A 15,792-nucleotide genomic window follows, 5' to 3' on the forward strand; every position below is an offset into this window, starting at 1 on the left:
ATAAAATCACGCTTTCTGTGGATCAGTTTCAGTGTGAATTTATATCAGACGGGAAAATCCAGCGATCTGAGCGACTTCCAACCAAACCTTATCATCAATGCTAAACTAGCCGGGGCTGATTTCACTGCCAACTGGGGGGAGTTTATTCGTGTAGCGGAGTGGAGAGTATACAAATAATGGTGTAATCAAGGGAAAATAAACATCCAGTGAAAGGGGATCCTGTGGATGAAAACAACACTTCCACAAAAGGGGTTGGAGGAGGAGACCAAGAATCGTTCTGATGAACAGGTGCTGCAACCCCAAACCAATTGCAGCCAAATACAACACTGGAGCTCCAACTAGCGTGTCCCAATGCATGACTTTTCTTTCCCTAGCATGGATGGGCTATACCAGAAGACGACCAGTTCCAGTGCTATTGTTGAAAGAAAGAATCTAATGGGCAAAAGAGAACAATATAAGAACACTAAGTAAGGGAAAAACATCGCCTGGTCAGATGAATTCAGATTTCTGTTGCACCGTGCTGATGGGAGCATGAATCGCTGACCCCTTCCTGTCAGCTGGTCAGAGGTTATCTGTATTGTGTCACACTGCGGTACCTAGGGCCTATCAGTAGAACTGATTCTGGGGGCCCACGCTCCAGTTACAAGATATTATCTGTTCATCTTCAACCTTCAGGATGTAGCAACTAGTCTTAGTTCTTTGTGTTGCGGCATTCCAAAAGCCATTACCTTTTCTCCCATCTATGTTGTCATACGAAGCCCTTATTTTTCAAGGGTGCCATTAGGGGATACATATTATTCATTGATTCATACTTAACTTTTTTCAGGGGAGGGTAAAGGAGAAAAATAGGAAATCCACTACAGTTTTTTTTTAACGGCATACACCGTGCGGTATACTGTAAGCGATATAACTTTATTCTTCTGGTCGTGATTGTGCTACTGACCAATATTTATCATGTATTTCAGATTTTTGTAGCTTTGCACAATAAAAGCATATTTTCTGGAAAAAAAAAATCACCCTGTGTGGTCAAATTTCAAGAAATATAACTTTTTTTAATTTTTCCATTGATGTAGCGAAATTGGGGAGTGATTTTTATTCTTTTTCTTTTTTTGGGGGGGGGGAGGCGGGGAGAGGAGTTGTCGTCATTATCATATTTTGGAGTGCTTAATTTATTGAGTGACATTACAATTTTTTATTAAATAGTAAATCCTCAACATTGTTTTAATTCTTTCTTTTGTGCCATGTGTTATAGGGGTTGTCCCGCGCCGAAACGGGTTTTTTTTTTTTTAACCCCCCCCCCCCCCCCCGTTCGGCGCGAGACAACCCCGATGCAGGGGTTAAAAAAACAAACCGGGTAGTACTTACCCCCGAATCCCGGCGGTCCGGCGTCTTCATACTCACCTGCTGAAGATGGCCGCCGGGATCCTCTCTCTCTGTGGACCGCAGGGCTTCTGTGCGGTCCATTGCCGATTCCAGCCTCCTGATTGTCTGGAATCGGCACGTGACGGGGCGGAGCTACACGGAGCCGGCATTCTGCACGAGCGGCCCCATTGAAGACAGCAGAAGACCCGGACTGCGCAAGCGCGGCTAATTTGGCCATTAGAGGCCGAAAATTAGTCGGCACCATGGAGACGAGGACGCCAGCAACGGAGCAGGTAAGTATAAAACTTTTGATAACTTCTGTATGGCTCATAATTAATGCACAATGTACATTACAAAGTGCATTAATATGGCCATACAGAAGTGTATAGACCCACTTGCTGCCGCGGGACAACCCCTTTAAGCTTAAAGAGTAATTCCCCTTGCAGACACTTATGGCTTAAACAGTCTGTATGTTGCAACCAGAAGTACAGAAACAGCCACCACATGCAGGTGGGTATTCCCATCTTGGCAATATTTGTCTGAGGAGGGAATAACCCTTTAACCCCTTAAGTGGCAGGTTAAGGCTGTGTTCAGAGGGGGCGGATTTGCTGCGGAAATTCCATGCGGAATTTCGCCGTGGCAAATCCGCATGCAGCCGCTAATTCGGGATTAGCCAGCCATGTGGACGGGATTTCTCAGAAATCTCGTCCACACAGGACGGCAAATCCTCTGCGGCTAAGCCTGCAGAAGGCGCCGCTGCGGCGCGGATTTGCCGACCGCAGCATGTCCATTTTTTTTCCCGCTGTGGCCGCGCTCTCCTCTATAAGAGTGAGCGGCCGGGCCGCTTCAAAGCCACCGCGGCTTTTGCTGTGGCGGTTCTCCTGGCGGAAATCTCACGGTTTGTCGCTGCGGCCAAACCGCGAGATTTCTGCCGAGGATCCGCCCTGTGAGAACCCAGCCTTATTATTACGATGTCAGTGCAGCAAGCCCTGGAGATTTTCCTGAGGTAATTCGAAGTGGCAAACGTGTACAGTGGCACAATAACTGTGTGTCCTCGCCAGCATTTCAGCACTAGAGATGTCCACGGAAATCTTCCAGGGTTTAATTGCATGGTTAGTGCAGCAAGCCCAGGAGATTTTCCAGGCATGCCAGTAAAGGGGTTAAAAACTAGAAGCTAATTATACATCTACTGCAGGAGAAACAAGCTCAGTTCATACAGTTGTAATCAAAATTATTCACCGCAAATTGCAAGTTAGATTTATTTGCCAAATATACAAACTTTCAGCTGTTTGCAAAAAAGCAATCAAACAAGAACAATTTCAATAGCTCAACACAATTCAATAAGGAGTTTCTCCAAATGCACCACAAAATAGCACTTTTAATGGCTACTACAGTCTCAGAATCATTCAACCCCCTGAATAGAATCCCTTATAAGGCCTGTGTTACATGAAAGTATTTGTGCTGCATTTTGCGCAAGCAAAAAGTACAAATCATGGATATGTGTGTGCAAATACGCAATGCCCATTGTGCAAATATGCAGTGCAAATGTGTGCATAAATGCACTTATCCCCGTGTGACACCGGCCTATGAGCACATATTTGCAAAACAGGTTTTGTCCTAAGCACACCTGATGCAACTAATCAAGGGCTTCATAAGTTGCATCAGGTGTGCTTGAGATAGAATACATCAAATATCTGGACTGGCTATGGCTTTGTTGACTGTAATGTTTGATTGACCTACCGTTTATATTACTGGTGTCCTCTTATGTAACTGAAGGATTCTGGAGCTCATTAGGGCACCTTTGTGTCGCTGTTACCTCTACATCTCCTGTAGTTACCTGGAACCTATACTTACATATAATGGTGATGCATACACATCATTTACATCATATAAACTGCACTCATTATTGGAGTCTTTCCCTTGACAAGCAGGAGTCCTCTGACAATAAGGCCAGAAAACTGCAGGAATACATACTCCTCACCATTGCCCCATGTATTGGTCAACAGAACACAGCCCTTTGATTATGGTATATGCCTGTATACTCTCTATGATAGTTGAAGGATACATTATATCTACCCCTATCTGCTAATGGGCTGACCTACAAATTTCCCTTTATACACATGGAAAACAAAAAAAGAAAGGCTGTGGTACCTTAGGCCCATGCATACACGGACATTGAATATTTGAGCCTAAGAACCTTGCAAAAATAGCTAAAAATGGAAGCCTCAAGAACAATTACAAGTTTATATTTCTTTATTGAACCATACATTGGGACAGTCTGTTAAAAGTGTTAGAGGGAACAGGGATTCGGTTGACCTAAAACTAACACAAGCTCAGAGTGACCCACTAGAGTATCAATCTATTGGTTTTAAAGGTCCAGCAGAAGACAACCCCATTTAGAGGTGACTTTCGAGCCACTCACTTATTACTAGGGTTTATTTCTTATGAGTTGATTCATAACTTATCTATTAGACCTTACTGATATGTCTTGTGGGTACGGTGATAACAACAATTATTATGATGCTATTAATATTGTACTTGCACATATTCTGTATAGATAAAGGGTAGATCTGCAAAATCATTTCCTCTGGATGATCCAAAGATCCTTAATACACAGCACATATTTATTTTTTTGTCTCTGCTGTATGATTCCCTACCATCAAATAAAACTAAAAGCACAACCATAACACTGGTAGAGCACAGTTTAATTACTATATAGACTCGAGTATTAGCCGGCCCAAGTATAAGCTGAGACAATAAGTTTTACCACAAAAAACTGGGAAAACTTATTGACTCGAGTATAAGCCGAGCTATACTCAAGTATATACTAGGTAAAAAAGAAACCTCCATACTCCCCTCCCAGCCTGCGTCTGTGTCTGTGCGACAAGCTGCTTGAATTCTCCCAGCTGTCATCCCCCGCCATCCTCTCTGCTTGGCTCTGTCAGTGCTGTGTAAGTAAGTGCTGTGATTGGATTGAGCGCTATCCAATCACAGCTGGCGCTCAATCTAATCACAGCGCTTACTTACACAGCACTGACGGCAGGGGATTTGAAAGCTGAGCGGGGAGATGACAGCAGGGAGAATTCTAAAGCAGCTTGATTGGTTGTGAATGATCAAACACTGGCTGTGATTGGCTAACGCTCGATCCAATCACAGCTCTTACTTACACAGCGCTGGCGGCTGGGGATGACAGAGCCGAGCAAAGAGGACGGCGGAGGATGATAGCGGAGAGAATTTAAGCAGCCTGCCGCATCGCCGGTGGAGACACAGACACTGCCTGGGAGGTGAGTATGGAGGGTTTTTTTAAGCCTTCCCTGACTCGAGTATAAGCCAAGAGGGGCTTTTTCAGCACAAAAAAATGTGCTGAAAAACTAGGCTTATACTCGAGTATATATAGTATCTTTATACGGGATGACTATAGGCCGAATAATCACTTGAAAAAGCAAATTAGAACTACAGCCGTGAGGAGTAAACATGGCCATCAACAGGGTGCTTGGCAAAAAGTCGTTAGTCGTTTTGCTTCAGTTTACAAAAAAAATCGTCACTGGTTGATTGAAAGTCATCTGGTGAAAAATCATGGTTGCTCGTATTTGAACAACTTGCGAATTAATTTGCACGGAGATCCCCTCTATGAGCAATATCACAGCAAATAACTAATAAACAAGCATCGCTGTGTGTAAATGCACACAAATGACAGCCGTTCTAATGCCTCAACGGCTCTTCTGAGCAACTACCTGAACAACAGTTACTACGTGTAAGGCTACCTTTAATTGTTCTTAGCTGGTGTAACCTTGTGGCTATTGCTGCACACAACAAATGGTCACTCAGTAAAGTATCAAATCTTCGAAGAGTATCTCCTACGCAGGTACTTCCATGTTGAATAGAACTACACTTCCTCATCACTTCTCTATTTTCTTTTTAGTTTCGGATGCACCTCAAAAATTCATAATCCAGGTAGTCTCAGTAATTTACTCAAGTACGTTTTTAGGTCATAGGGGATTAGAATTTTTCAAAAACTAGCCTGAAAGTGCACCGTATAACCAGTGGTATACACAGAAAAGAGGGGGCCCCATAGCAAAGATCAAAATGAGCCCCTTATTAATGGGGTTATCCAGGGATTTTTAGTGATCCGGAGTAGTGGAGTCAGAACAGTCACTTCCATCTGAGTTTCAACTAGTGGTCATGTGGTATTGCGGCCCCTCTATTGCTAGTGTAATCACTTCTGAGGTGCTGCCTGTCAACTCCTTACAATAGCTAAATCAGTGCTCATCTATTATGGCCAATGCAGAAATAGAAAAAGGGACTGGCTTAGTTATTATAATGAGCCGACAGCCAGCACCTCAGTGATGACGTCCCCAACAATGGTAGTGCCACAATACCACTTGTCGGAATTCGTCCGTAAATAGCTGTTCTGACTACAATACTCCGGTTGAGTTTTTAAAAATCTCTGGAAACCCCTTTAAAGGTGCTGGATTTGAGCACCCAGGACAGAAGGGTTTAGTGTTATATTCCCCTTCCATTCCCTTTCCATCGCCCTTAAAAAAATTCCCAACCCCCTTGATTTCGGACTATCCAGTTCCTCTGGAGAAGGGAATCTTGCCCTAGTTCCAGGCACCTTGTAGAAAAGGGATTGGAATCAATCATCGCTTGGTCCCCTCCATGGTAGTTATGCCCTTGGGATGACATACTGCATTACTGTTGTCTTGGTGCGAAATACTTTTTAATGGTAGCCAAGACTACCTTACATCAACAAGAGCCTTCATTAGAATCAGTATCTCTATTAGCAATGCTTAACTAAACTAATACTGATTCAACCACATTCATCAAACATTCTTCTGTACAGTTGTCTACCGGTAAACTTCTCGAATGTTAGTTCTAGTAGATAAGGAGTTAACACCTTTAGACAGTGTAATTATACTCCAGAGTCTGGAGCGCTGAGTTATTTGTGGTAGATTTCTCAGTGCACACTGCTGCGCGGATACTGTACTCGTAGATGATCTGAAGCTTGGCAGATTAGCCTCCACCTCTGACACACCTTGTTGGTATAACATGAATGAGGGTTAGTAAAAAAAAGGAGTGAGTTGTTATTCAAAATAATAACACCGAGGTGCGGGATTGAGCAATGGGAAAACGTTCTTAATGAGATGACACAACCCTATTTGCCTCGCTAGGCAACTCCCACTCCGAAAGACATAAAGTAGACTTGCAAAGATACTCTTCTGCTACAGAGCAGCCGTGCTGCTGAGAGTTGTTTGTTAAAGGTCCTCAGCTGATGTAATCATGAGCCACTACAATACCAGCTTCCTGTCATCGTCCCCCATAGTTAATGGAGGCCTAGGTGGGTCCCACAGCTCCTCAACCTACGGTGTTGGTGGTGGAAGACAAGCATCAGTATCAAGATCCAAGTCCTTTTCTTCTGGGATGGGAAGTTATAACAACTGCAAGGATTATGGTGAAAGTCTACCATTCAACAATGGCAAGGAGACCATGAAGAATTTAAATGACCGCCTTGCTTCGTATTTGGAGCAGGTTCGATCTCTGGAGGAAGCCAATGCGGAGTTCGAGAATAAAATTCAAGAATGGCATAAACAGAGGACACAGACCAAGAAAAGAGACTACAGTGCTTATGAGAAGACTATTGCAGAACTTCAGTCCCAGGTATGAGATGCAAAATGTGTTAATAATTTATAAAATTGCACAGTCTGGTCTTGATACTTGTCCGGAACTATGGGCTTCTCTACATTGTACTAGGTATGATTATGGTACAGAAAGGATCACGTGTTTCTGCATAGCTGGGAAAATTAGCGATTCAGGTGCCTAGAAAAGCTAAGTGACATCTCATGTGCAATTGGTTATGGTGGCCATACCAGCTGTCACCAAGCTTTCCAAGAAGCAGTGATTTAATAGCTTTCTATAACCTTTCCTTTGTAAGATGTCTCCTCGACATCTCCCAATGTCATGTCTGTTTCTGTTTTCCTCGCTATGCTCAGGATGACGTATTCTACACTCACTTACGTTGGTTAATCCCTTAAGACATGAAAGCTCCTATTACAACCTGTCTGCCTTCTCTCCTCTTTTCTTCTATCATAAGCAAACCTCTTCCATAATCTAGCAGTTTTATCATAACGGGTGATAATTCTAGGATAGATTTTCTATAGGGACAAAGTCAGGGTTTTGTAGCAGATCTTGCAGTCAATATGGAACACAGTCGTCAAGTTGTCAAAGACATTGTCTTAATTAGATCTCTGAATGGCTATCATTAACTAGGGGGTGCTAACTGTGTCCACTAAAAGAAACCAATACAGAAGACCAGGGGCCTACAACATAGTTTATTCATATATGTTAATAAGGATATACTACAAGCTCTATCTATTCTAATGGACGCCTTGACCCAAGGACAGCTTCAACACCTCCTTGATTACCTTTCCTTGATACTTTCTTGAAACTTATAATACTCTTAAACTCACTATAAATGTTAAATTTTGATAGTCTGTATTGAGGCTAATTATTTGTCCACGGGATTGTTCATATGCGGAAACTGTCCAATGAGATATACAGTTCTGAAAAAAAAAGAAGCAGCCATGGAATCAGAAGGCACCTGACCCCACAAATCTTCTGTTCCCCTTGTTCTGGTGGCTGGTCCCCATCTAGTTTTTACTTTAGGGTCCTCATCTTGACACAGAGTCATATGACCGCTGCAGCTGAGCTAGTGATTGGCTGCAGTGGTCACATGACCCTCTGTCAGGATGTGCACATGGAAGTGAAGACCAGTGTGGGACTATCCATTGGAGCAACGGGAGAGCAGGGTCAGGTGAGTATGCCTTATTTCTTTATTGTACAGGCTTGTACAATATGGCATGATCGTGATTTGGCTGATCTTGTCATACACTTGCAATCTTTGGTCATGGCTGGGTGAAATTTTTCAATAGGACAGATTAGGTATTTGACAAACTATGGTCTGCCGTTGCTCATTGTGATCGATTGTTCGTTTTACTTTTTTTCATCAATGGTCACCTGAAATGGCAATTTTGTGTGACCATTACTTCATGTATATGGCAAGCTTAAGGCCAGGTCACTCATCCTGGTTATAGCATGGTGTATCTCACTTGACTTCACATTTTCTTCTTATTCAAAACGATGATCAGATACATGTTCAAAGCAACCATTGTTTTGGCAAAACGGCAGCAAATGCATCACACTGCTTACTGCTATTACTAGGACCTTGGGCTTAAAGAGCATCCTAAGGATTCGGTCCATGAGCTATTGACCTCTATGGATGGAAGTTGGGGAGGAGTATTATGGTACTTTTTAGAGCTAGCTTACTATTTTATCGATCTTTAAAAGAGTAGGGGTAAGAGTAGGACTTGTTTCTTCATAAATACTCATTCATCTTAATAGATGAGTATATGCAAACAAATCAATGTACTCCTGAGAGTGGCAAGCTCCGAGACCATCTTCAGAGGACCAATTTGTAAAAGAGACCATATTGGGAACTTAAAACACCACGTCTAAAAATTTGCAGTCGAATCAAGATTCAGGAGGCCCACATACACATTAGATGGTCTGCTGGTCTCACCAGAATTGGTGGGTTTGGCCAACATGAATCGAATATGTAGAAATATTTGATAGAGTGCAGAATATGCTAAAAATTAATAAACCAATCCCCCATTAGTTTAGTAAAGCCGCTAAAGTCCTACTGAATGGTCTTCGTTGACTTTGCTGCACAGGTGACATTCTATATACCCACATGACTGCTGCAGCCAATCACAAGCCTCAGCAATACACTACTGGAGATCACTGAGGACTGTGATTGGCTGCAGTGGTCATGTGTGTATATGGATATTTCCCTACTGCAATATGTAAACAAAGCCTGACGGGGAGGCCATGATGGGACTGGACCGTAAGGGGATTGGAGTGTTGGAGTTTGATATTTTTTAATGTATCTATCAAATTTCCGTCAAATTTTTTACCACTTGGACAATACCTTTCAGATTGTTTATAGATGTATAGATGATGTCACCTATGTTCCTATGTTAACTGATTGTTCTAATAGTCTCTAATAAAAGTTGGGTAGTTTCCAAATGCTGTGAAACTGCATTGTTAGCTGAAGATTTTACAAGGATCATCATGAAAACATTTATGCTGTCAGATTATGGATAATAATCTGTCTATAACCAGCATAAACTACATACTGTCAACACATGATTATCATCCTCTATGGGAGCTATGCCGAAGAAATAGGACTTCTACATAAACAGAAACGCAACGTGTCATACACATGATAAATAAAGCATTCATTGTCTAATATAATACTTACTAAAGTGACACCTTGGATTACTGTGCTAATAAACAGGATTAAACCTCCTTTGTAGATCTATGCACTAAGTGAACTTAAAGCTAACAGTTTCCTGCTCCATAAAATGACAGCATAAAACACACCTAAAATATATAGTAAAGTAACATTACAGATACATTAGAATCTAAACTTCAAAGTTAGGTTGATCAGCTTTGTCTTCTTGCATCCGTTATCCATTTTTATTTCTATTATTTTCAGTCAAGGTTGACATGGTGAATCATATAGGTTTCTTTTAAGCTGCATTGGCCAACTTAAGACTGATCTACAGTGCTCAGCCATGTGTGATTTTCATTAAGACCTATGTATGGAAACAAATATACCATACATCTAGCATCACCCATGTGTTGAGAACCAGTAATGGTCATGGAGCTTGTTTGGCTAAAAGCCATCCCTTCCAATCCCCCATATACATTCCACACTCGTTTTGGCCGAGCATGTATGTGTTCTCAATAGGAAGAGAGAAGTAAAGGCCCCCATATACCTTCAACAGCTGTCAGCCAAACAATCATTTGTCCAGCCGTTGTTTTCCCCGGCTGCCCCATATACATGAACGTTTGTTTTGCTGAGTGTTTGTGTATTTAGTGATGTAAGTTGCTGCCCGACATCTCTAGGAGGGAACCAACACAAACATGCGGAGACCGTACAAAATCCATGCAGATGTGCTACGATCTTGGGTTTGAATCCAAGGGCCACAATAATGCTAACCACTGAGCCACCATAACTGGAGTATAAATATGCACTTTGATGCTTATCACTAGTTATATCGCAGCTTTACTCTATGTTTGTGATCTTGTCGATATGAACTTGCAGAAGGACTCAATTTGAAGAAGTCATTGTATCAATGTCTACATCCTTCCACAAAGGTGGACCATAAGGTACCGAAAGAAGTATTTCGAAGACATCCTTAGAGAATGCCTCAAAAGATCAGAACATCTTAAATTCAGAATCCCTTGTCTGAATCTAGATAATCCCACTTCCAAAAGAGGTTAATAAAAGACTTTGATGAAAGAAGAGTCCATAATTACAGAACCATCTTCTTCTTTTGAGATCTGAGGTTTGAGAACTGGGCTCTTCAGCCTCATCAAGAGCGTCCAAGTAACTTTTGACGACTCACTTTTGTTTTATGTAGACCGTCAATGACATAGCGTCATTCTGCCCTTAAACAGCAGATTTGAATGATGTTGAATGTTTAAGTGATAAGCGGATATCAGATCATCTGGGATTCTCCTGTTTCCCACAATCCCCGAGTAGTAGGACCACACTGCAGGTCAGAAATCCACAAATTGCCATGTTTATGAATTACATAAAATTATGTATTACAAATACACAGATAATCCATGTAACATATGATCCATCCGGTGATGATCATGAAAACATACAGAAGATATACCTGCCCATGTAGACAGATAACTAAATTCTACAGATATCCACTTAACATGTGTCAGTGACTGAGACTCCTGCCGGGTCTATCGGAATTTGGTTAGTTGTTTGTTCCGAAGAACTAGCCTGCAATGTAACGTTTACATATATCTGCAGTACTTTTTGCGTGAAAGGGATGTAATTTCAGATAAGTATACAGAAGAAGTCATTAGAATGATAATCCAGTATTGTGGTTTCGTATTGACACAACTTCTTGATTTGCATACACAGACAATAGTATTTGGCCAAGGCAGAGATACATGTGTACAGTGGGATTATTAGTGAAGAACACATGACTTCTACATCCACACGGCTTATTTTAGATCTGTATGGTATGAATCCATAATGCAGCAGCAATACTTTTTTTGGTATCTTATGGTCCCCCTTTGTGGAAGGATATAGACATTGATACAATGACTTGTTCAAATTGAGCCCTTCTGCAAGTTCATATTGGCAAGACCCCAATTTCTATGGGCCCATATATGTAAGCCATATTACAGAGAGTATTCTAGCGGGGCTTTGAAAAAGGCCTCATTTAATAGAATGCCTATGAGCGTTTAATATAAAACCTGGACAGGCCTCTGTACCCAACTTTGCTATGTGCTTTATACCTAAAGCTTAACTTACACATTATATTAATGTCAACCGAACATGCTGACTTTGACAGGATCCAGTGAACTTCTAATGCAGGGGCATAACTATAGAGGATGCAGGGGATGCGTTTGCACCTGGGCCCAGGAGCCTTAGGGGGCCCATAAGGCCTCTCTTCTCCATATAGGGAGCCTAGTACAATGAATAAAACATTATAGTTGGGGGACCTTTACAGGTTTCGCATTGGGGCCCAGGAGCTTCAAGTTACGCCTCTGTTCTAATGTGTATGGAGCCCCCCGATGGCAGATGGATGCAGTAGATTTTCGGCATGAAAATTTCTGATGGGCGGATTTGTTGCAAATTTTAACCTGCTTAATTCAATGGGAAGAACAGTCTGTAAGCAATTTTTTTTCCTTGTGGTGGATTGCCTAAAGCAAAATACATCAGTCCAAATAAGTGTAAAATAAAAAAAACTATAACCAAAAACTAGAATAAAACACTATGCTCACCTCCTTTGACTTGGCCACTCTTCCCTAGTCTCTGTACAGTCAGCCTCCAGCGATGATGACTTGTCACAGCTTTCCCACCGCAGCAGCAGGGGAGTTGCACTTGGTGGTTTTTTTTTATTTTAGGCTCTCTGTGATCAAGGTAATCAGCAAAACATTCTGTAAGAATTTTCCTGCAGAATGCTGAATGTATTTTCTACATTTACCCTTATACTGATAAGCTAGGTTTGATGGATACAACTGTTGAATGAGGAACTAATCTAACAAAAGTTAGCAATGCAAATTTTTAAAAACTTTTTTGGGGTCAATTCAGTTGGAATGAAATGTCCTGCAGTGATATGTAGAATACAATGCCTTCATAGATGTTAAATCTACACACCTGCCAGACTATAACATGTATAGCAAATTGGCCTAGTGGTTGTTTATGCTTTGTCTGGATTCAACTGACGTCATCAGTATGAAGTTCTGCACATTTTTGTGGGTTTGGATTTGGATTGCATTTGATGCTTGACTTTTCTCCCATGGTCCAAAAACTTGTTTTTACTAGCTTTCCTTGTTATATGATTCGAGTGACTGAGCGGAGTATTGTCTTAAGAATGATACTGCCAGAGCCGTATTTACACATCATGCTGACCTAGGCACTAACCCTAAACATGCCCCCACGAAAGGTATGTTCACACGTGGCAGACGCCACGCAGCAGATTTTAGGCCGGCTTCACAAGGCCAAAACAACGGTCCCATCTGTATATATATTACACGCATATATATGCTGTGTTTTTACGCGGGCAAAAAATACACAGAAGGGCCGAAATGCCTATGGAATATAAAGGTATTGTATTCTACTTATCACTGCAGGACATTTCATTCCAACTGAATTGACACCCCCAAAAAGTTTTCAAAATTTTGCATTACTGACTTTTTTAAGACTGGTTCCTCATTAATTATTATGCAACCGACATCTGCGTACGGCTGTGTGAACGAGTCTTAAAGGTTCATTTATCCATTCCATCCCCCAGCAGCTCACTCAATGTTCTTCTCCCTCCCTCCGTCCACACATGCGGTATCCTCTCATGTTCTCCTCACCCCCGACTATTCACTGTCCTTCTCCTGGTAGACCTCCCTCCCGTCAGTGTCCCTCTCATGGGCCATTCACCTGCTCCTCCACGTGTCTACTCACGTCTGATCTCACCGGCGGCTCTGTTCTCCGGGCTGCAAGGTCTTCCTGCTGCTGATCTAGGTACCTGCAGTGCCTGCATACTGCTTGTTACATTAGTGCATGAGGTCTAAATATGACTCATGTACTGATTCAGTGTACTCGGTGGTTTTTTACATAACCAACAAATGTCTTATTATCACTTTTAATGGAACATGTATTTCTAGAATGACAGCAAAAGATTTCAGAACCAATTGATCACTTCCATCAATATTTCACTAGCAATTGGAGGCAGAAACCTAGTTGCGATAGAAGAAATATCATGACATCAAGGCAATATCATGACATCATGATAGTAATTTCAAATGTTGTAGTGACTTTTCTCTACAAACCATTATAAACCTGATCTCTTCTTTTGTGCATTTATGGTTGCCAGTGTTGACTGTATCAACAATTACAAGATTTCTCTGTCTTCCAGTGAAAATATGCTATATGAAAAGCCCCAATACACCTTCAACAACTGTCGGAAGAATGATTGGTTTCCACCAGCTCCCCATGAATGTGAATGTTCAGCTCGGTGAACGTTCATGAGTTTAGCAAGTTATGGCCCTTTCCCCAGGACAATTATAATCGTTCGCTAATCGTCCCGTGTAAATACATGCAGTGACTGAACGAGAGTCGTTCAGTCGTTCAGTTTCTGCATGCAGAAAAACTGAATGATGTGTCGTTCAGTGTAAACAGCAGTTGTTCACTTTTGAACAATTGTCTGCTTACTGTGAATGGAGGCTGGGATGGGAGAACGCTCCACGGTCCGCTCGGCTTCCATTCCGGCAGTGTTGTGAGTGATGCCATTGATACTTGCTGGTGTTAACAGTACAGTAGTGAGCATCAATGGGACGAGCTGTCGGGCATCTTTTGCCCGACAGCTCGCCCAATGTAAAAGGACCATTAAGCAGCAGCCAGACAGTTCTGGCGTTGGCTTATCTTCCAAGGAACAAAAGGTTGGACTGCTGAAATTCAATGTCCCGATCCTTTTTCCCCAACATCATCCGCCGGAGGAAAATTAAACTCTAATTTACTGTATATAGGAGCCTTAATTGTGAACATTTCTATATGAAGCTGCAAGCAACACATTCACTGGCATAAACTAGGATAACTCGGGGATGACAGAAATTTCTGAGAAAAACAAAAATAGCTGAAGCAATTTAGGCTTTTTTTTAGGCTCCCCAAAATATTTCACTTTGTAGACTCTACGAAGGAGGAAGCAAGACAGCTGAACATCTGGTTAGGACTTAATCTACTCTATGTTGGAGGTGGGCATTGGAGATTTAAGTACAAATCTGACATGCAGCACCTGGGCTTAATGCAAAATCAGTAACAGGGCTACCGCCTACCTCGTAACATAGATAAAAAAGGGAAAAAAGACCTCAGCGCTCACACCACATGAGCGCCTTTTCCTCATTATTTCACTTTCATTTACCTCGTAACATACATATTTTTTCGGGAGGGGCTCCTTAAGGCACCAGAGCCTTTTAGTAATCCATCCATTTAGTAATGTCCCTGGTTAGACAGGATGTAAGGGACTGCAGACATTGGGTTTGGGGTTTTTCTGATTTCTTGGGTTGATGTCAGCTTGATGGACATAGGGCACAGGAGTCGCCATTGCTAAACAAACAGCGCTTTATAAACTGTAAAACAGAAGAATGGTGACTTCTGACATGGTAATTCAGGGTATCTCAGTCTGTCCATAAAAATCAGGAGTCTGCATGAATGGTTATTAATCATAATACTAGCCCGGTTGACTGAGATCAGCAATAAACAATGATTGTCTCACTAAACAGCCTGTAGGCCCGTCAGCACAGGATACCAGAAGCAGCTCTGTGCTCCGTCAACTGGGAATCAATTTCTCTCCAGCCCGCCAGTATGAGTTCAGCATTGCCAGAAGGGGAGAGAACGGAGGAACCACTTGGCACTGACTTCACTATTCAGCACTCCTTTCTCTGTTCACCATAAGAAAATTGACCATAGGACAATTGCTATAGCCCTGTAGCACAAACCAGGAGAGGCTCTCTTCTTCTCTTCTTCCTCTTTCCACAGCTTTCTGCACATTCTACAAGCTTCTCAATCCCTGCATCTCTTTCTCCCAGAAGAAACCATCCTTAAGACTTTATCTGCAACACCAGGAGAGACTCCTACTTCAACCTCTGTCCTTCATCAAGCAGCTCTCTCTACTACATCCTGTCTCTTCTTGCTCAGCTATGTTCTTCCATTTTCGTACCCGCGTAAAGAGACAGTAGCATTACATAGAAAGCAACATCATACTATCATTCAACAGCGATAAACCCCACTCTACACAAACTATATTATGGCTACATACAGCAGTGACGGTAGAGGAGATATGGTCA

At 42.0% G+C, this 15,792-nt stretch overlaps 1 protein-coding gene across 1 annotated transcript in view; it reads left to right on the forward strand.

Moving 5' to 3' along the window:
* Positions 1 to 6,560: 6,560 nt before the first annotated feature.
* The window catches only part of LOC136588203 (keratin, type I cytoskeletal 19-like), a 40,962-nt gene continuing 31,730 nt past the window's right edge, over positions 6,561 to 15,792 (forward strand). The window contains exon 1 of the mRNA XM_066587251.1: positions 6,561 to 7,020. Within this exon, the coding sequence (XP_066443348.1) occupies positions 6,643 to 7,020 (378 nt within the window). The 5' untranslated portion in view covers positions 6,561 to 6,642. The remainder of the gene's footprint in view (positions 7,021 to 15,792) is intronic.

The sequence above is a fragment of the Eleutherodactylus coqui genome, chromosome 13 (assembly GCF_035609145.1).
Source record: "Eleutherodactylus coqui strain aEleCoq1 chromosome 13, aEleCoq1.hap1, whole genome shotgun sequence".
NCBI classification, from domain to species: domain Eukaryota; kingdom Metazoa; phylum Chordata; class Amphibia; order Anura; family Eleutherodactylidae; genus Eleutherodactylus; species Eleutherodactylus coqui.